The sequence below is a fragment of the Tenrec ecaudatus genome, chromosome 16, assembly GCF_050624435.1.
Source record: "Tenrec ecaudatus isolate mTenEca1 chromosome 16, mTenEca1.hap1, whole genome shotgun sequence".
Taxonomy (NCBI): Eukaryota; Metazoa; Chordata; class Mammalia; order Afrosoricida; family Tenrecidae; genus Tenrec; species Tenrec ecaudatus.
In genome coordinates, this window is record NC_134545.1 from 11,976,641 (window position 1) to 11,997,196 (window position 20,556).

General features: G+C 48.7%; 1 protein-coding gene across 1 annotated transcript in view; it reads right to left on the minus strand.

The window, feature by feature from the left end:
- The window catches only part of FBXW8 (F-box and WD repeat domain containing 8), a 128,866-nt gene that overhangs the window by 27,511 nt on the left and 80,799 nt on the right, over window positions 1–20,556 (minus strand). The window contains exons 6-7 of the mRNA XM_075533848.1: window positions 16,857–17,053; window positions 13,492–13,698 (exon numbers count right to left, since the gene is read on the minus strand). Of these exons, the coding sequence (XP_075389963.1) occupies window positions 13,492–13,698; window positions 16,857–17,053 (404 nt within the window). The remainder of the gene's footprint in view (window positions 1–13,491; window positions 13,699–16,856; window positions 17,054–20,556) is intronic.

Below are 20,556 nucleotides of genomic sequence, written 5' to 3' on the forward strand. Positions count from 1 at the left end.
GAGCTTTTTAATCAAACACCAGGAGATCACAGAGAAGACCAACAAGGGGCAGAAGGAGAAACTGAGCTCTAAGGAAGACAGACTGACCGCCAACTTCTCGGTAACATCAATGGAAGTCCAAATCATTAATATCTTCAAAGGCCCGCGAATCTTAAACTATTGTAGAATAAAAAAGTTCATTTTTTTTAAAAAAAGGGAAAATTCTTCAAAAGCCGGAGGGTAAATAACTGTCAGCCTGGAAGCGAAGCTGCCTTTCAAAGACTGAGGATGAAATGAAGGTGTTTTCAGAAAAGCCCCCCGAGAGCACTTTGGCCAACAGGACCCCAACAAAAGGAGCGTGTGAACAACGGGCCTGGGGGACAAGGAGAATCATTCCAGAAAGGTGCTCTCTTCTGGAAGGCCGAGCAAAGCAGTGGTGAGCGTACGTAAAAGTACACAAGTGCCAACCACAACGACAACAAAAGCCAGCATCAGGCCGCCGTGGAGCAACGAGACCCCTGGAGTGAAGGGTGCGTCCCTGGATGCCTACACAATGTTTGGCACAGAGGAGGGGCTCAGTGCATTTAATGAATCACTGCTACCCACCTCTGCCTGCGGGTGGACCGCACTGCCTACTGGGGAATGGTAGTACATGGGTCTTACAGTAATGGTACAGTTCATGCATACAGACATTCGATTTGCTTTCTACAGCAGCAAGTGCTTTGTGATTTTTGCCACCGCCAGGTACAGTTTGATTCAGCACAGACCCTGAAGTGCAAGATGGTAATGCTCAGCTTTTCTGGTTTGCGTTTTTAGTAAGAGGCATGCGAGGAGACGGCGTCTAAATCTTCGGGGTGGCATTTGCTCGTGTAAACAGCCCGAGCTGCTCTTGTGACCTGCCATACAGATGACCTACAAAAACTGCCGTCCAACTACAGAAAATGCAGCCTCTGCAGATCCGTCTTCCCAAAGCTAGGCGGGCAGCCTCTATAAATTCACAGATGAGCTAAGATTTTGAAAAACAAAACAAAACAAAATGATGAGAAAGACAGACAATTGGAGAGGGAGGGAGAGCCAGTGAGAAAAGAGTAAATCATACACAAAACAGCCAATAAAAAAAAATAAAAAAAGCAGTTAATATACATGAATAATGGATGTCTGATTTAAAAGCAGTTTACTCCGATATGATGTAATTTTTGACAATCAGCCAGAGAGACTATTTTGTAAGTCCCTGCCAGAGATAAGTCATAGCACACGGCTAGGTCAGGCGGCCGTATCTGTGAACATGTGGAGAATGACTTTCACCACCCTCCCAGAGGTGACTTGCTGTTGGCAAACAGAAACTTGCCACTCAGGTGCACTTAGCAGGAGTGAGCAGGAAGACGCGGAGCATGGAGAAGGGACCCCGGGCACAATCAGAGGGCCCTGCAGGCTGGCACCCCCTAACCGTTTCCATGACATGCTTCTGGCACAACCCACACTCAGATTTAGCACAAAGGGAGAAACCTGGGCTGCTTTCATGTTTAAGTTTTAATTGGAGTGACACGTCCACGAGGCCAACATATTTCAGGGACGGTGCTGTTGAGCATCGCCAGGCACTGGGTGGGCAAGGACTGTGCCGTGCCCGCTGCCCGCCACCACGTGCCAGTGCACCTGCAACCCCCACTGTTCCAGCACTGGACTCTTCCCGGGAAGGCGTTGCCAATCACTGCAGGCCCTGCCAACCGTGGGGCTTTGTGATGTCGGCAGATGTTTACAAAGGGCCAGCGCAAAGCCAAACCAACACCTATTGTGACCCAAGCCTGAAAGGACCCAGAGATCAGGAGTGCACAGGGCCCACACCCAAGCAAAACCACCCCCAACAACCAAGCAATGGCAGAGGCAGCGGGGTACGGAGTAAGCAGACCACAGCTCTCGACTGCCTCGGGGATCTGCTGCTTCAACAAGGACAAGAGACAGCCACACAGAGCTGGTTGCTGGTCACTGGTCACAGACACACCAAGAGGAAGCTCTGAGCCGCTTCATCATACTAAAGAACACAAGCCCTCGATAAGCACTTCACAAATATTGGTGACATGTGACTTGCCAATGCCCCATGCCAAAGAACACTATGACCACTGTTTATCAGTTGTCATGGAGTCAATTCTACTAACATGTAGCTAAAGCAAGCAACCCCAGCTCTGTCAGAGTAGAACGGTCCCAGTCTTCCAAGCAGCAGACCCCTTTCTGGAAGCAGATCGCCAAGCCTTTATTCCCAGGCGCCTCTGGGTTGGGACAGAACCACTAGTCTGTCGATTGGAAGCCCAAAGCTAAACCATTTGAGTTCCCCAGGGAGCCTGAGGAAGAAGGCTATCATTAAGCCTATCTCACAAGGAGGAAAACTCAGGCTCCAAACGATACGCAAATTGTTTCAAACTCTGGGCAACTTATGTAGGTTGTTTTTTTTAGATGAAAAGCTGCTCATACGTGACACTCTCTATCAGCCTTAGCTCACTCGCTGTGTGAGTCAAGTTTAGAGAACTACCCTAGCTTGATTCTGAACTTTCTTTTGACAAGCCTGCCGCTTAGACTTTGGCCTCAAGTTGGACTTGACAAAGGCGTAGAAAGCAGCAGACAGGCAGAATGTTGCCAACACCAAGTCTGTGGGAAAGAGCTGCAGGAGAAGACTGGGCACTGCAAAGAAGGGCCAGGCCCCCTGCTTTGGGCAAACAGTCCTGCACTGCTCAGCACCCTCAAGTCTCTAGAGCGCAGCACGTCTATTCACACGGTCCGGTCCCCAGCTATACCACGGGTAACCCAACTGTGGATACATCACTGTACAGGCAAAGCCTGCGGTAAGCACACAATAAAGTACACAGCTGTCTCAGAAGAGTCACATTCACCCCACCATAGTACACAGCCCTCCCTGCAGAGCCACACTGGCTAGAACACGGCTGCCCACACAGCTGTCCCAGCCCCAACATGCAGAGTGAACAGAATCCACCGGGGAAGCAGCAGGCAGGACCCAGCTAGTTGTAGCCCTGGGCTAATACTGTCTGCTACTGTATCACCAAGCCTTTTCCCCAGTGCCCCAAAAAGAGGAAGAAGAGCTGATGCCAAACGCTCAAGTAGAAAGAAAGGGTATTGAAAATCGGACGGCAACGAATGTACCAATGTGCTTGATGCAATGGACGTATGGATTGTGATAAGAGCTGTCAGAGCCCCCAATAAAATGATTTTTAAAAAATGATGAGCAACCGTGGACTCTCCCTGGGTGGCACGAACCGTCTGTGCTAGACTAGTAACCTAAAGACGGCCAGGTAAACCCACCCAGTGGCACCTGGGAACCTGCTTTCTTAAAACTGTAGCCTAGAAACCACGATGGGGCAGCTCTACCCTAGAACCCATGGCGTAAGCACAAGCAAGCATCTACTCCGTGGCTGTGGTCTCATGTGCCTCATGTGCAAAACAGTGCCAAGATGAGATGTTCCATTGGCCCGCCACAATTCAATAGGGTGGCTAGCTTGGTTTTACTTACTTTACATGCAAGGAAACCAAGACCTTGGGAACAGGTCAAAGCACTCACACAGTTACCGAGTTTTGGAGCAAGGTGGGGGTGCTCAAAGCCCAGGCTCCTTACACGTCTACTCCCTAGTTCTCAGAGAGTGGGCTCAAGAACCCAAGACATGCACCCTCCCAGGCCCCACACCACTCTTTGAGCCTGCATCTCTACGGACAGGCCCAGAAGCTTTACTTCTCAGCTCTACCCCCTCCCTTCTTGCCTCCTGATGGCTGCTAAGCAGCGGCAGAAACAAGAACTGTCACACCAGTGCCATGGTGCTGGGAGGAGCGATATCAGCATGCGGGACCCAAAGCCTGCTCTTTGAGCAGGGGACTTGGTAAGACACAGACTGCTGGGAAGGCCTCGTGTAATGAATGGAATTACTGGATGGACAGACAGACCGACAGGAGGAGTCAGCCCCACCCCAGCCAGGCTGGAACAAGGAATTTGTTTAGAAGGCCTGGGACTGGAGAGCTCAGAACTGAGGTGGGTGCATGACACTCCCACCCCCACCCAGTCAGAGTCTTGACGGCCAGCTGAAGACCTTACCCACAGTGCGAGACCTGCAGCCACCGGGCTGCCCCAACCAGAAATGGACCTGAAAGACAGGTGCCAACAGGCGGTGCAAGAGCACAGATATGACCAGAAGGCGTGGGACAGGGCGGGGCAGGTAGAGGAAGGGGTCCTGGGGGGCCTTCCTGGCCCATAAGGCCAAACTCGAGGAGGAAATGTTTCACGGCACAGTCAGCATCTTGTGAAAGTTAGCGTGCAAGGAAGCATCAGACTCTACAGAGGGCACCCAGGGGAGCCTGGTCTGAACTTGGAGAGGTCTGTAGATCCGGGAGCATCCCATTGCATTTGAGTCCTCCAGGGTGGCTCCACCTCCCATTACAAATGGCCTGTCCTCAAGCAGGCGAGGGGAGCGGCTTCAGTGTGGAATACTGCCCACCAGGCTGGGGCCTCACTGGAGACACCCTGGGCCTCACACGTCCTCCTCCGGAGCCTACTCCCTGGGACTGTGACCGCTCAAATGTGGGCTGCGCTGGAGTTTGCTTTGCCTTTGCCCACCTATAAGACCAGGCTGACCCTGTAACAGAACCACACAGGGAGGGAAAGAGACACGGACTTGGTTAGGACTCGTCTGCACCTCAGTAGCTGATGTTAATTAGGATAAACCCACTCTAACATGGTGTCTTACTAGAGATTGAAGTATTGAGGAAATGAGTAAGTCGTATGCATATAATGAAACACAAAGAGCAAAATTTCTCTCATTTGTAGCATCTTGTAAATCTGGTTTAATCTGCCATGTGCATTGGGGAAGAGGAAAATGTTTGAAGTACAACTATTCTGACATCCTAACTCTATCGACTACCCTCCCCTGAACACACTGCATCTAAAGAAAGGTCTTGCTCTCATGCAGCGGTTTCACTTCCGGAGCCAAGGCAGACATTTCCAATAGGCCTCTCCGCTCCCCCCCTCCTCGATCTTCCCTCATTGCAACCAACTTCGAACCCTCACTCAAGTGGAGGCTGCCGGAGCAGCACCAGTCTCAGCCACAGCCACCCCAAGCTCACCCTCTCTCTAAGGAATAGGGAAGCTGTCAGAATAAACATTCAGCCCCAATAAAATCTGAGCTTCATTTGAAAGTCTAACAGGCAGGAACGATCATCAGCTTCAACATAATGGCCGTGTGAGTTTGCTCTGGGGTCTCCTGACTACTGGTGACTTTTAATTTGAAAACACTACAAATATGCCGTGTAGATACTCAAGTATACACCATTTTTTAAAGCATATTTTTAATGCCATCTTTCTGGTGAAATTAGGTGCCTCGGCTGATATTCAGGTTGGCTTATACTCGAGTATATACAGTAGTTATTTTTAAAAATCGATGCAAGTTTTCTAAGTTTTGTAAAGACAAAAGAAATGGAAGTAGTTGTGGCACCAGCCTTCACCCCAAAGTGACTTGGCATCTCCATTACCAACTGCAGGAGGTCTGCACCAAACGGGGACTGGTCTTGCTGGTCTCAACGCCACCTTTCACACCACTGTTTTAGGAGATGGCGCTCGTCTATCCCCCACGCTGTCAGCGCTGCAGGTGGCTTTAGTGCAGCTGTCCGACAGCTCAGGGCGGGAGCCCCTGGCTGCTCCCCTGGCCCCTCACCCCAGCAGCTCCCATCCAGCCCACTGCCCCTGGACCACCCACCCTCTCTCCCAGTGGGGGAGTCTAATAGAGACTGACTGTGCAAAGCACATTACCCTATTTGAGGTAGCACCATCCCTGCTGATTTTATGACATCACCACCCCCTCCAAGGACCACCAGAGAGACCCTAAAGCACTGACAACTTCTATAGAAAGAGGCGTCTGAAGAACGACTGTTGATGGGTCCACCCAGCACCGCCGTAACCAAGTGTGACAGTTTCTCCATCGGCTTCCCGGAGAAGCTACCCTCCAGGGCTCTGGAAGGGCCCCGGGGTTTACCCAGAGTGCATGAGAATGCCACTTATGACTGTTATTAACAACAGGTTCACGCCTATGTTAATTACTGATCCCATGCTCACACTAAAGCACATGAGACATACTGGAGTGTGTGTTCAATCTTCATCCATGTATCAGTATCATTATCATACCACATCCTCTCCGGAATTCACCAAAGTCACTGGAAACGTCTCCCATGACCTTGTGTCCCTGTCAATGGGGAGAACACTGCTTGTCTACTGCTAAGTCGCTGAGAAGGGCCACTAGAGTACAGACCCTGAGGCAGATGGCCCGTTTAGTTTGATTCATCTGTTTCCAGTGCTCACCAGAAAGGGAGCGCAGCGTACGTATTGCTGACAGTGACAGCAATCTCAGGAACATAAATGTGTCCTTCTGGTGTCGACAGGGTGCAATAACCGAGGGGCTGGCCTCCACCAGCTCTTTGCCTAAACCTCATCTCAAGAGAAGGCGAACATGGAAACAGGCTTGAGTGTTAAAGGGAAAGTGAAAATTAGCCATGGACTCGGTCAACTTTCCATTTTCGAATCACTCAGTTCTGGACTGTAAAATGGAAGTGCTGGTGGCATAGTGGGCTATGCACTGGACTGGGAACCACAAGGTCAGCAGTTCAAAACCATTAACTGCCCTGCAGGAACAAGGGGAGGCTTTCTACTCCTGTGAAGAGAGAGACAGTCTCAGAACGCCCCCCCACCCCCTGGGCAGGTCTGCTCTGTGCTACAGGGTTGCTATGAGTCAAAACTGACTCGATGGCAGTGAGTTGGGTTTTTTTCCTTTTGTACTATAAAAAATTCAGGTGTTTTTTGTTGTTTTTTTAAAAGACAATTCCAGGGTAGGTATGGGGAACTGTGGCCCGAGTCCAGGCGCCCTGCGATTTGGATTCCAAAGGCTCCCCCAGACGGGCATTTCTCCCCATGACGAGCGTGAGCAGCCAATCCTGAGTCTCTTCACGTCCGTGGATGGGGAATGATTACCAGAAGAGACGTTAGCAATTATTTTCCAGCGTGATGTAAGCTGAGGCAGCAGCGCCCGCCAAGCAAGCGTCCTTGTCAAACACATGCCAGCCTTCTGGATTACTTCACTCCCTTCTCCCTGATTAGGATGCACGCCGATGCGCTGCTTAATACAATCTGCCATCAAATGCCAAGTGCTTCAGAAATGAACTAGGAAATATGTCCACACACACGGAGGGATGCTGCGAGTCCTAAGTGGATCCCACCCTTCCCTATAAAGGAGGCAGCAGGCTCATCGTCAACATTATGCTTTTAAACAAGGCCATTCTACCTTCCACTCCCGCCCCCACCTCCGAGAACAAAACCACATTACAGCAAGAAGAGAATTGATAAAGACGACACAGGCCCATAAATACGTTTTCCTCTATGGCCACCTTCTTGACAGGCTCAGGGCCCAGCAGAGACAGAGACATGAGTGGCAGAGGGGCGTTTGGGCCCCGAGGGCCACATCCAGTCTCCTCCGCTTGTTTCTGCGCTGCAGCCTGGTGAGGAGTCAGCCAGGTGCACTGCGCCGACACTTGCTTCTTTTCAAATTACACGCCTCTGCGCAATGGCTCCCTTGATGGTCACTGAGGCCACTGAATTCTGGACCTCAACACTTAAGGATCTATTTTCACTTAAAAGACCCTGAGCAGCCCCGCTCATCACTACCCTTGGCCTGGCAAGTCGGAGGGATGGATGAAAAGTACAGACCTCTTTCCTGCCAGTACTAAGTGAGCATGCCCCCTAGGAGCTCTCATTAGAGGGAAACTGCAGAGCAGTGGGACCTCAACCCAGCTCAGCTACCCAGCATCCTCTGTGGATGGGTCAGCACAAGGAAATCCGCAGGGGACAGAAAAACAGCTTAAGCCACCTCGTGACTTCAAGACAGAAACAAGGGCACTGAGTGGAGGGCAGGGGCCCAACCCTCCTCCTCTGAACAGGCCTGTTGCTGGATTAGAAAAACATCTTCTCTCACAAATGAGTATCCAATAAGCCAAAGGGGGTGCCAGTCCATGCACGCTGCAGCTCCCCCCCCCCCCCCCGCAGTGAGATCCGCGTGGCCACCTCCTTCCTGGGGCCTGGTGACCTGGTCACATCTATCTGCAGCAAAGCAGGGCCCTGCGGAGTCACTCACAGGAGCAGCAGGACCACCCAGATCTCTGCAGAGCTCACGTGCCCTGTTTTGTTGTAACCTCTCTGTAAACCGTGGGAGAGAGAAGAGGCCTGGGGCGTGGGCTAACCACTGCCAGCCGGACCAGGAAGTCGACCAACGCTCCCCTAGGGCAACAGTGTGAGAAGGCGAGTGATGTAATGTCCACCAAGAAGGGACTAACCGAATTACGAATATCCAGCCAGGTGGGTATCGGGCACTTGAAATAAAACAAGAACAAAACAAACTCTCAAAACCAAGAAGCTCTTTGTAGGTCATTAGATGAAGCCGCCTGTTCCTGTAAAGATTTATAGCCTTGGAAACCCTACAGAGGATGCTATAATCAACTCAATGGCGATGGGTTTTTCCCATAACTATTGAGTCCTGATGGCAAGGAGGCATAAGCATTGGGCTGCTCACCGCCAGGTTGGCAGTTCAAACCCACTTCCCGCCAGTCTGAAAGTGAAAGGAGAAACCGTCTGCTCTGGTAAAAATGTTATCATCCTAGAAACCATATGTAGGCCTTCCACTATGTGGATCATGACCCACCAGGGATAACATTTTGAAGAATGGGAATTCCAGAACATTCCACTGTGTTCACGTGGAATCTCTATGTGGACAGAGAGGCAGCGATTCCTACAGAAGAAGGCAACATGCTGTGGGGTAGAATCCAGCCTGGTGGGTGTCAGTGGTGTTTTCTTGTGCCATGCTAATTCAGTTTTAATGCTGCACAAATAATCTGAAAAGCTGGGGTTTGGGAACAAGAAAGAGACACCAAGATCGCCACTAACAATTGATCAGACGCAGATCAATCACACAGCCCTGGTCCCTGGAAACCAGGAGTTCTTGAGGACAAATGAGACTGCAGCCTTTCAGTATAGATGACAACTCAATGTAAAGAAAACCTAAATCCTCTCAATGGGACCAATAGGTCGCACCATGAGAGAGAGAGAGAGCGAGAGAGAGTGCGCGAGCAGGCAGAAGTCGTCTAGTGGGATCTGCAGTGAACACTCGGGAGGTAGCAGTTGAGAACTGGTGCTGGGCAAATCTGCTGTCCAAGAGCTCTCCAAGCTGTTAGAGAATAAAGGCATCACTCTGAGGGCAAAGGTACGCCCGACACCAGCCATGGTAATTTTTAATTGTCTTATATGCGTGGGAAAGCTGAGCAATGAATAAAGAACACCACAGAAGAACTGACATATTCAACTACGATGTTGGTAAAACATATATATATCGAAAATGCCACAGAAGAACAAACAAATTGGTATTGGAGGAAGTACAGCCAGAACGTTCCTTAGAAACGAAGATGGTTTAAGACTTTGTCCCACGTACGTTGGACGTGTTATCAGGAGAGATACAGCCCTGGAGAAGCACATCATGTCTGATAAAGTAGTGCATCAGCAAAAATGACCACAGCTCTTGATGAGCTGGATTGACATGGTGGCTGCAGCCGTAACTCGAACATGACAACTGTGAGGATGGTGTGGAGCTGGGGCCTCTGAGTCTGGGAAGACTAGCCAGCACCTCACCACCACAGGAGTCAAAATTGACTCAGTCGCAGAGTTTGGTTTCCTTACAAATCACGTTGATCAAAGAAAGTGCTAGCAAACCAAAGCATGGCCTCTGAAATCTGAATCTGGGCACCCCTGTGCCTCACAGGCTAACATGCTCCAGGAGTACAGCTCCTTCTGGATCCTTCCCACCTGAGCTGGAGATGGGAGACACCCCCAGCTGTGGGCACAGCCTTTTTATAAGATTAAGTAGATCGGCTTCCCTTAAATGACTTCGTTTCATTCTCTTTGGAAACCAGGATTATAAAACAAAGCGAGGTCATCTAACAAGTACCCAACTGGTAGAACCCTGTGCTAATGCTGTTAGCAGACGCCAATGCCAGAAACACAACTGGGGCTTCAGAGCCATTGGTGATGGATACTTGGAGGGCCGGCCGGCCGGCCAGAGAGGCAAAGGGATGGATGCGTTTGAATTGTCATTATTCAAGGCTCACCCTGCCATGGTGCCAAATGCTAGCACAAACAGGGTGTGGTGCCGAGACGATCTCTAACTGAACAAAACTCACAACTCCGTAACATTGCTATGGTTCTTACTAGAATTAGATGCCAACATTTTGGACTTCACTGTCTGCTTTTATCACAGTTGATCAATAATGGACTACTGACAAACCCCAGTTCTGTATCAGGTACAAAAGAAGAGAAACCAAACACTGTTCTCATCAAGGCTTCATCTGAATCCTAGAGATAGGAGCCAGAGGCAGAGGCACAAGCCCCAGTGCGGATATTGCTCCAGGCAAACTCCACTGCTAATGGTCTCACACCAACCTAATGAAATGTGCTGGGCATGCTCTGCCAGGCGAAGCACAAGCACAGCCAACACCTGGCATTCACCAGCACAGTGACGCCGTGGCCTGCAGGAGAGGCTGTTTGGGAATTACAACAACTCGTTATAACACAGCAGGCACAATCTCCCAAGCCACCCAGGCTAGGGTTTACCGTATAGACTCGTGTATAAGCCGAGTTGTTCAGCACATTAAAAAAATCATGTTATTGGGGGCTCGTACAATTCTTATTACAATCCATACATATATCCATTGTGTCAAGCACATATGCACATTTGTTGCCATCATCAGTCTCAAAACATTTACCTTCTACTTGAGCCCTTAATATCGGCTGCTCATTTCCCCCCTCCTATCCCACTCCCCCTACCTGATGAACCCTTCATAATTAATGTATTATTACTTTGTCATATGTTACACTGTCTGACGTCTCCCCTTGCCCTCTTCTCTGCTGACCATCCCCCAGGGAGAAGGCTATACGTAGATTCTTGTAACCGGTTCCCCCTTTTGCAGTGTTTGTGGTAAAATGAGGTGCCTGGGCTGATATTCAGGTCGGCTTATACTCGAGTATATATGGTAATTCACAAAAATGATACCCAGCAGTGGCACTTCTTTAAAGATAAAAAAAAGTAGGATTTTCTGAGGAAGTTCAAAGCCACCCACGGAATAGCATCAGATGGGAAGCCAAAACCAAGGAGGGCCACAGAAGGCGGCTGACCTGTCCTCACGCTGGGCGGGCGGGCACCCATGCTGGAGGGGCATCTCAATGGAAAGCTATTGCCGGTTATCACCGACAAGGAGCCACCTCCCGCCCGAGTGTGTGGAGGGTCGGTGCCCACCTTCAGAGACATCCAGGTGACTGCTGGCTACTGTCACAGCTTCTGTGGGCTGTGGAGACACTTCTTGTCGCAAATTCACTTCTATTCCTCATCTTAAAACACCAATGAAAACTGCCAACAGTCATTTGAAGGTATCTCCATTTTTAAGAATAAATTTTCATGAAACTCATGTATTAATCAGCTGGTTCCTATAATTAATTTTAATTGGGCTGGAAATTCTGAGAGACATCCAGAGAAGCTCCAAGCTACATATCGATGTGTAAAAAATCCTCCCACCCTAATACTAGACAGAACTGGCATTTTAACTACTTTCTTAAAAACAAGAGAGCTTCAAAAAGTTCGTGGAAAGGTTCCATTCACTCTTAATTCCAGTTTTCCAAGGACTATTCAAAGCCCCTCATCTATCTGCTAAGATTGTATCACTGCAGCAACAAATCCCTTCAGATCCAGAGCGATGGGACCTGCCAGGCATATGACAGAGTTAAGCCAGGCGAGTGTTCGATATAACCATCACCTCACTGCCTGGAGAACTCTGGAAATAAATGAGACCATCAAAATTTGAAAACATAATGGATGAAAAATTAGAACGCAGCCTTTCTTCTCTCATCAAATGAGCTCACCGGGGATCTAAGAAAGTTCTTTCAAAGTCTGAGAACGGAAACTGCCTGAAGAAATGGATTCTTGTCCCCTCCCCCCTACCTTCCTCAGAAGACAAAACACAGGCGTCCTCTCATCAGAGGTTTTCCAGCTCACACACGCTGGATCCGATCCAAGCACACAGCCTGACTGGAGCACACGGGAGGGCCTTTCTCACAGTGAAATTATAAGCAGCTACCTGCATTTCTCGAGCCTTGATATGCTTCACGGAGGACTAGTGTATCACTGGGATCCAGGAAGCTTCAGTTCTTGAAGACCTCGCCAGATGCCCAGTGGCACCTACCTACAGGAGGCTTTACACGGAGAAGTAGGCAGAATCCAAGCAAGGCCCAGAGTGGAAATGGCAGGAGTGAGCAAAGGCAGTGACCGCTCCTGTGTCGGGCGCCATGCTTAAAGTCCTTCATGTGGTTCTTCTGTCTGATCCTTCAATTCTGGAACGCAGGTACTGTCAGGGGCCTTATTTTACTAATGAGGTTAAAGTCTCATGGCTAGCAGGCGGTAGGGCTGGTGTTGGAGCGCGTGTGCAGTGCGGCCAGAGTCCGGGTCCTCGCTGGTATGCTACACTGCTGTGTGCAGAAGGGGCCTGGCTCCCCGGGAGAGGAGACTTCAATGTAAATTGTGCCTCCCTGCTCACAGTGTCAGCAGGCCCTTTTAGGTATGCGCTGTCGGGAAGAATATACATTTTAATGCAACTTTTCCAGGAACATCTGGGCAGTGTCCATCAACATCTTAAATGTATGTCCCCTCTGTTGAAGCAATATAATTGTACTGATTTATTATGCTAGCGGACTTTTGCAAGTTGCCGTATTCTCTGCGGCATTGTCTACAATAGCCTAAACAGTGCAAGAAACCTCTAAGCCCACAGCAAGGGGACCAACTGAAAATTAATAAACACCATGGGTGACAAGCATACCTGGAGCCCTGTAGTGGGAATTTGATCCATGCCGATATGGAATGCCCCCAAAGTCTACCATTAAGTGAAAGTGTTAGATATAAAATAGTCTATCAACTATGATCCCATATGCATTTAGTTTTTCTAGACTCTAAGTGAGCCCTGGTGGCAGAATGGTTACACATTGGGCTGCTAACCCCCAGGTCAGCAGTTTGAAACCATACGCTTGCACCATGGTTGAAAAAGGAGGCGCTCCGTTCCCGTGAAGTTACATTCTCAGAAACCCACCAAGGGCACCTCTAAGGTGCACTCTGCACTCACTGTGAGTCAAAACTGCCTCGGTGGCCATGAGAGAAGGATATACAATGGATACCAGCAGTTTCTCTGGGCAGTGGGGGACGAGAGGAAGGAAGAAGAATGAAAACATCTATCATTTTATAATCCTTTCAAAATGCTGGAGTTTTGTTGTTTTTTGCCCATTCTGATATATCACCCTTAGCACATCCAGAAAATATCAGAAAGCTTCATCTTTTTAAGCCTTTAAAAAACAACAACAAAATCCTTTCAAGGTGTACAGCTTGCTCTTTTCAATACCTTGTTTCCTTCGTACACCCATCCCAAACTCTTCACGCCGAAAGCAACCTGGTTGGCCGAGACATCAAGACACGTGACGGGCTGGCCATAGACGTAATGCAAGGTTCTGGCAGAGTCGTCAGCTTTCAGCAGGTAGACCAGATCTCCAGCGGTGGCGATTGCCACAGGGTACCTCTCGGTATCTGGAACTATTTCAAGGTAGTCAACCTGTCAAAGGAGGAGAGTTGTTCAGTTCTTAGAGGCTCACCCAAAATTGATCTTGATTTGGCCAAACACATACAATTGCTTCCACACATCTATGAGGAGACCAAGAATCCAAGATCACAAGATGTACAAGGGGACAGGACACAGCACATGAGACACCAACAGGTGTGGCATAAACGAAAAGATGCCCATCAGAAGAGACAGACAATCCACTCCAAGTAAGACAAATTCCTAGTGAAAATCCACTCAGAGACCACCTTCACCTGCTAGACTAGGTAAGATGACTTCTTGTTGCTGGAAACGAAATTGGTCCCACTTCTATGGAGGGAAACCTGTCAAATGCACACTTGGTCCAGAAGGTCCAACTCTAGAAATTGACTTAGAAAGTCAAAACAAGGGCACATCAGGCCAACCACTGCAGCACTGTCATACGTATATATGTGTGGATATCTTTTTTCAATAGGAAGTCTAAATGTCCACCTCCAAGGGACTCAATGAGGACCGCCTGATATAACTAAACAATGGAACACGGCACAGTTACAGCAGAACATATGGTGAAAACCTTTTAAAAAATCTTAATAAATCATCTTATTGGGGGCTCTCACAGCTCTTATAACAATCCATACATCAATTGTATCAAGCACATTTGTATGTATGTTGCCATCATTATTTCCAAAATATTTTCTTTCTGCTTGAGCCCTTGGTGTCGGCTCCTTTTTTTCCCCTTTATAACCAGAAGCAAATGAAACAAACTCCCAGATAAACTGGGGGTGGACGGTGGGGACACAGAGGCAGGGTGAGGGCCAGGATTCGGCATGCTGGGGTCTCTATAAAGGTGAGGGCAGAAGTGCCTGCTGTACTGAACTTGGCTGGTACACACACGAATCTGCTATGACGGCTGCTTTCAGAGAGGGAAACAGCTCCTGAGAGGTGGTGGAGCGGGAACTCCTCACTGTAACCTCTCAACTATGAGAGTGTCACTATTCAAGAAATTATGAGGCAGGGAGGGAGGGTGTGTGTTTTGTTTTGTTAACAAAGAAATTTAAAAAGAAAATTTGTGGTCACAACATGCACAAAAACTTCATCTTAACATCTGTATAGGTCTCAAACCTGGTTTCCTGGAGTTGAAAAGATCAGTGTTCTCAGCTCCCTCAATGCCGTCAGAGGTAGACTCCAGAGAGGCCACTCGGGCATAGCCACAGCCACGGCATGTTGATCCTACCAGACCGCGCAGCTGGCCACGGCCCCCATTTGCTCTCATTTGCCGGGGCTGCGCAGTGCCCTTCAAGGACCCACCTCCCAGGGTTGTGCCCATCCTCCCGGAGTAAATTAGGAGAGTCCAGGGCTCAAGGTGAGCCACACTCTGTAATTATGAAAATCCACAGTGTGAAAGGACAGCTTTCCGCTGCCAAGTTGCCAAACGAGTTCAAAAGCCTGGATCGTGAAGGCTGTCCAGAGTCGCTCAGAGCAAGGAAACATCTGGGCACCTCTGCTAATCCTCAGCCCAGCAGTGTGAGCAGCAGGCAGCCCACGTCCCGCACTGCGGACCCAGCACAAAGGACGGATGCTCCTGGTTAGTGTGACAAGGCCGGGAGTACTGCCACCGCTATTCAGGGAGTGTGTCTGGGGGAGACAAAAAGGGTCCAGCTTTAGGGGCTGGGCCGAGGGGGCCCTCTGCAGGGACACCCAGCTCGTTCTGTGGCAACCCCTCACCCAAGGTGGGAAATCCTACATGAAAATGCTCGCTGCTAACAGGCACCTGCAGTTATTGCTTGCTTTCCCTGTCTCCGATTCTCTAAGCCCCTCCTTATGTTCCTGCCACCGACATCCTCAGCCCAGCCATTTGACTTCATCTCCATGTGGGACAACTGACAGACCAAGAGGCTCAGCTTGAAAGCGGTGGTCCATTTGCTGGGAGCTGCAACTGACTTCAAAACCATGCTCGGCTGTGCCAGGATGCGACCTATTGCCAAAGCAGGCTCGGCACTCTCTAGAGAGATTCACATCTTAAGTGACTGTCCGACTTCACAGAGTCGGTGCCGGTCCACTGTGTCCTTTCACCTGACACCAACAATAAGCACTAGAGGTGTGTGGCGGTGTCGAGAACACACAGAAAGCGCTGTGCGTTCACGTTTCTCTAATAGAACCCTGAGAGGAGATGACAGCAGGCCGTGCTGAGGAGCACCACACCCCAGCAGCAGAGCGCCAGCCACAGAGGGGCGAGTTGCGGGTGGTGGGGAAGCAGGTGCCCGGACTCTAAGTTGCTGCAGTCTTACAGATTTCCACCAGGAGAAAAGGGGGCGAATAAGACAAGTTCCAAGATGGGCCGGCAGTTCGTTATGTCGGTGTTCACTCCGGCTCTCTCTCCTAGTAGTCCCCCAATCAAGTCTATTTCCACTAAAATCTCGTTCAGCACACACGGATGTGAGCCTCACAGACTGCTTTCCTTCCTACTAGCAAACATCTTCCTCCCCACAAACGTGGATACCAGGTCTGTGTGCAGATGAGCAGGCCCTGCCTCTACACTCAGGAGCGGAAGGTGCTCTGGGTTAAAGGAGTCCTGAGGCTGGCTCGGCTTCCCACCAGAGATTCTGGAACACAGCTACCCAATCAGCACTCACTTCAATCATTTTTACTCAAGAGTTACTCTTCGCTCCAGGTGAGAAAATCTTGGGAGGCAGGAAGTGTAGGATAGAAGCCTTCCCTCCCCGCTAGACCGGGCTGACATATCTGAACTTGAGCTGGGCAAATTCGTTCACTGCTTTAAGCCCATGTCTGTGCTGGTTAACCGGGAACACAACACTGCCTGTATCCCAGGGCTGTGGTGCGATGGATCTGAGGGTGCTTGGCGGCACAGTGGTTTAGCGCTCAACTGCTAACAGAAAGGCCCGTGGTCCGAAAGCACCATTGGCTCTGTGGGAGGCAGAGGAGCGAGTCTGCTTCCCCCAGGCTGACAGCCTTGGGAGTCCTGTGTGGCAGCTCGACCCTGCCCCATGGGGTCGCTGTGAGGTGGAATCCACTGGGCAGCCCTGGGAGTTTACTTGGTTGTAAAGGGTATGGATTTAAGGGCGTGAATAGGAACTACCAACGTCCTTCCTGTGTGTTTACAGCAAACAGCGATTCTCAGAAGGCGATGGAAAGTGACGCGAGTAGGAGCTCACCAATTTCTGAACTTCAAATTCTGCAGCAATGTGCCAGTAGCCTTCGTCATTCGGATACAGCATTGTGACATCGAAGGCAGAAGCGGTGGCAACAGTCGCGTCTTCCCGGCTGAGGGCCAGTGCCTGTATTCTCGCGTCGTGCTCAAAACGATGAATAGGAAACTTTCCAGTCCTTAGGTCCCAAATATTAAGGATTCCTGTGGAGAAGGGCGGGTGACAGTGATGACCGTAAGTTCACTTGCTGCGTGCCGTTCATGCAATCACCACCACCATGCAAATAAGCACGAGGGAAATGACAAGCCAGTGAAAACAAACATGCATACTTGTACTCTATATTACGTATATGTCCATGGCATACTCTTCACCACAAAGAAATACAACTGACTTTGCAATGTTTTTTAAAAAATGGTAAAAATTCATTCAACATTAGAGATATACAAACAAAAACTGCAATATGGTATCATTTTCCATCAGATTGACAATGATAGAACGGTTCACAAAACATTCTGTTACTGAGGATATGGAGAACTAGGCTCTCCTTCCTTATTATTTAAAAAAAGTTTTTTGGTAAGTGAGATAGAGTCAATTAATTAATAAGGTCCTACTGTAGCCATAGTCCCTTTTGTGACATAGTAGAGTCTTGCCTCTGGCTATCAGCTCCTTTTGGAGGGAGTTCTGTTATGCTAATGAACCAGATTCAGGGGATGTGCTCTGAGTCTCCACCTTCCTCCAGGGTGGGACCCAAGTCATCTGCCTTCTTTCCTCGGGTGTATTGTCTGCTGAAACACAAAACCCACCCCTCCATGAAAGTCTCCTTTTTGTGACCTCTGATTCTCACAGAAGCATTGGAAGAAGCAAAAAAGACCTGCCTTTGACTTTCTGACTTAAAAAAAAATCATGTTATCGGGTGCTCTTATCCATCCATGGTGTCAAGCACATTTGAACATAGGTTGCCAGCATCATTTTCAAAAGGCTTTCTGACAATTTTGGCTTTTGGCTCTGGACCCCACATTTGGCTTGCCTGTGGCCCTGATTCTCAGGAATTGAGTTTTTGGTCTAACACCTGTCCTGGTGTCACCACCTTCCCCAGCCTTGTGGGTGAGGAGCCCTTTCCAGGTGGATGGCTAGATTTGGAATTTGGGGTTTAACTGCCTGTACAACACATGAGCCTCTTCCTGAAAGCTGTGAGTTCTGAGATGTGGCCCTTAACTGCAGACCACAAGGACCTGAGAGACGCTTTTCTAAGGGGAGAGTGGTCCTTACAATTTGGGGAAAGGGAGTGGTATAACATCTTGGACAAGGTTGACATTTGGGATATCTTTCATCTCCACCTCATTAGCACTGGTCCGGAATTAATTCTTCTCAAAGAAATTATTACCGTAATTGGTGTCCGAAGTGGAAATAATAAGCTCTTACTTTGTTGGTGGAAGCACACACTAATTCACGTACTTTAGAGGAAATCTAATATTTATCAAACTAAAATGTAAACATCTTTTAATCCAACCATCTCTTGACATATGTACACACAGAAGTACATATAAAGATGCTCGCTGAAGTCTTATCAAGCATCTGAAAGGACTGGAAGTTCACTAAATGCCCACCCAGGTGGACTTGGCTATTGGTACTTCCACAGTATAGAATATGGAACAAAATGAGCAATTTTTAAAAAGAAAAGTCAGCCCTATACATAAAGTAACCTGGAAGAAATGATCAACAGAACACAATGTTGGATTAAAACGGTACTGAACAGTGGTATAGTACATTATATACTCTTGTATTCTTAAATATTCAGACATACACAAAATATCCTGGAAGAATCCATGAGATACTGGTATCCTAGACTAGTCTTCTAAAGAAAGAGGTGAAGTGAGGAGGAGTGGCAGGGTAGGAAAGAAACTGTATTTTTCCTTTGTTTATTCTGGAATTCCCCCCCCCCAAAAAAAAAAGATATATTGAAAAAAAGAACTACATATGCAAGACCTATAAAAATGAGAATATATTTATATATGTACATACACACATACATACCAGGGGGCTTCAAAAAGTTATTGGAAAAAATATAATTGCAAGATAATGGAATCTTTTCCCCAACTATTCAATGTCCCTGGGATCATTTGTCACTGAGGCCCTCAAGGAGACACTGTCCCATGGGCTTTGGCTCAGGAGCAATTGTGGAGATGGTGCAGGAGCAGGCAGTGTCTCTTGCTGTACATAGGGTCACTGTGGGCCGGTACCAACTTGATGGTACCTCAAACAGCAATTACCCAGTGTAAGGAAGTCGAGAGGCGCCAGAGACCAAATTAGAGCAAACAGGTTTTATGGGGAGAAAAACCCAGCCTGGGCAAAGTCCCATGGTCCACAGTGTCTGGGCCAGGGGAGTCGCTCCCCAGGCTACAGGGGTGGTGCTTATATGGCCAGAGAACATGTGACTAGGCTGTTTTGAGTCCATATGAGGTAAAGTAGTCAGGGATTGGGAGATACAGGTATGCCCTGGTTTCTGGAATGTAAGGTGTCTTCCTGGTTCCGGGTGTGTTCGTGCTGGGTGCAGAGTGGCGGGCTGAGAACAAAGCGGGCACAGAGCCAAATGGGCCATGAGTAAAAGAAAGAAGAAATCAGGTAGTATATATTCAAGGGCAAAAAAAGTAAAGAAAGAAAAAAACGTGCAAAGCTGCTGACAGGTTACATAGTCAGCTCTGCAGGTGTGTGTGGGAGATTCAAGACCACTTGCTGCTAGTTGTGTCAGCCTGCTCTAGTCAATTCCGCACGGGTGGGGGAGATTCAAGGTCACTTGCTGCTTGAAGCCGGCCTGGCACTGATCCGGCCATACACGCAGAACAGGTAAAACTGTTCACTTTTCTTCTTGGAATCCATCTTCCCATCTTTCCTGTGCTTTGACGTTGGGATCTTACTAGCAAGTATCATCCAGCACCAAGTAACTTCTAAGGAATTAGAAGAAAGGAAGTATTTGGGTGGCTTTGCAAGACTTTCCAGCTGTCAGTAAGCTAAGTATCTAATTCTAAACAAAAGCAGAGATTCCCCCATGTTGAACCTTCTTTCAGAGCTAAGTACTCTCCCTAGAATGCGAATAAGCTCAGGGGATAAGCAGATCTCCAAAGGACACCTAGCACATCCCCAAGGCAAGTATCTCAGCAAATTCTTTTCATTCTGACTCAGAAGCAGCAGCTGCTACAGAAGATGCCAAGGGGTCTACACAGTAAGTAGAAGACAGGAGGCTCCTGGTCCAAGATGTCTTAACACGGTCCTCTTCATCATAGTCCTGCATGGCCCAAGGAAAACACAATAAACAGCAAAGGAGAAATAAAAACATTTTTTTGAAATCACCATTTGCCTAGAGCAGTGGTTCTCAACCTTCCTAATGCCGTGGCCCTTTCATACAGTTCCTCATGTGGTGGTGACCCCCCCCACCAACCATAAGATTTCCGTTGCTACTTCATCACTGTCATTTTGCTATTGTTAGGAATCAGGCGCCTCCTGTGAAAGGGTCGTTTGACCCCCAAAGAGGTCACGACCCACAGGTTGAGAACTGCTAGCTTAGAGCTTTCCCGCGTTCACACTGTCTTTGAATCTTGGCCTCCATGCTCATTTAACATAAGCCTGGAGTGGGGAAGCAACGGATCCAAAGTCATGTAGTAAGTGATGAAGCTGAGTTTGAACGCAGCAAGAGAATGCACGGTGCAAT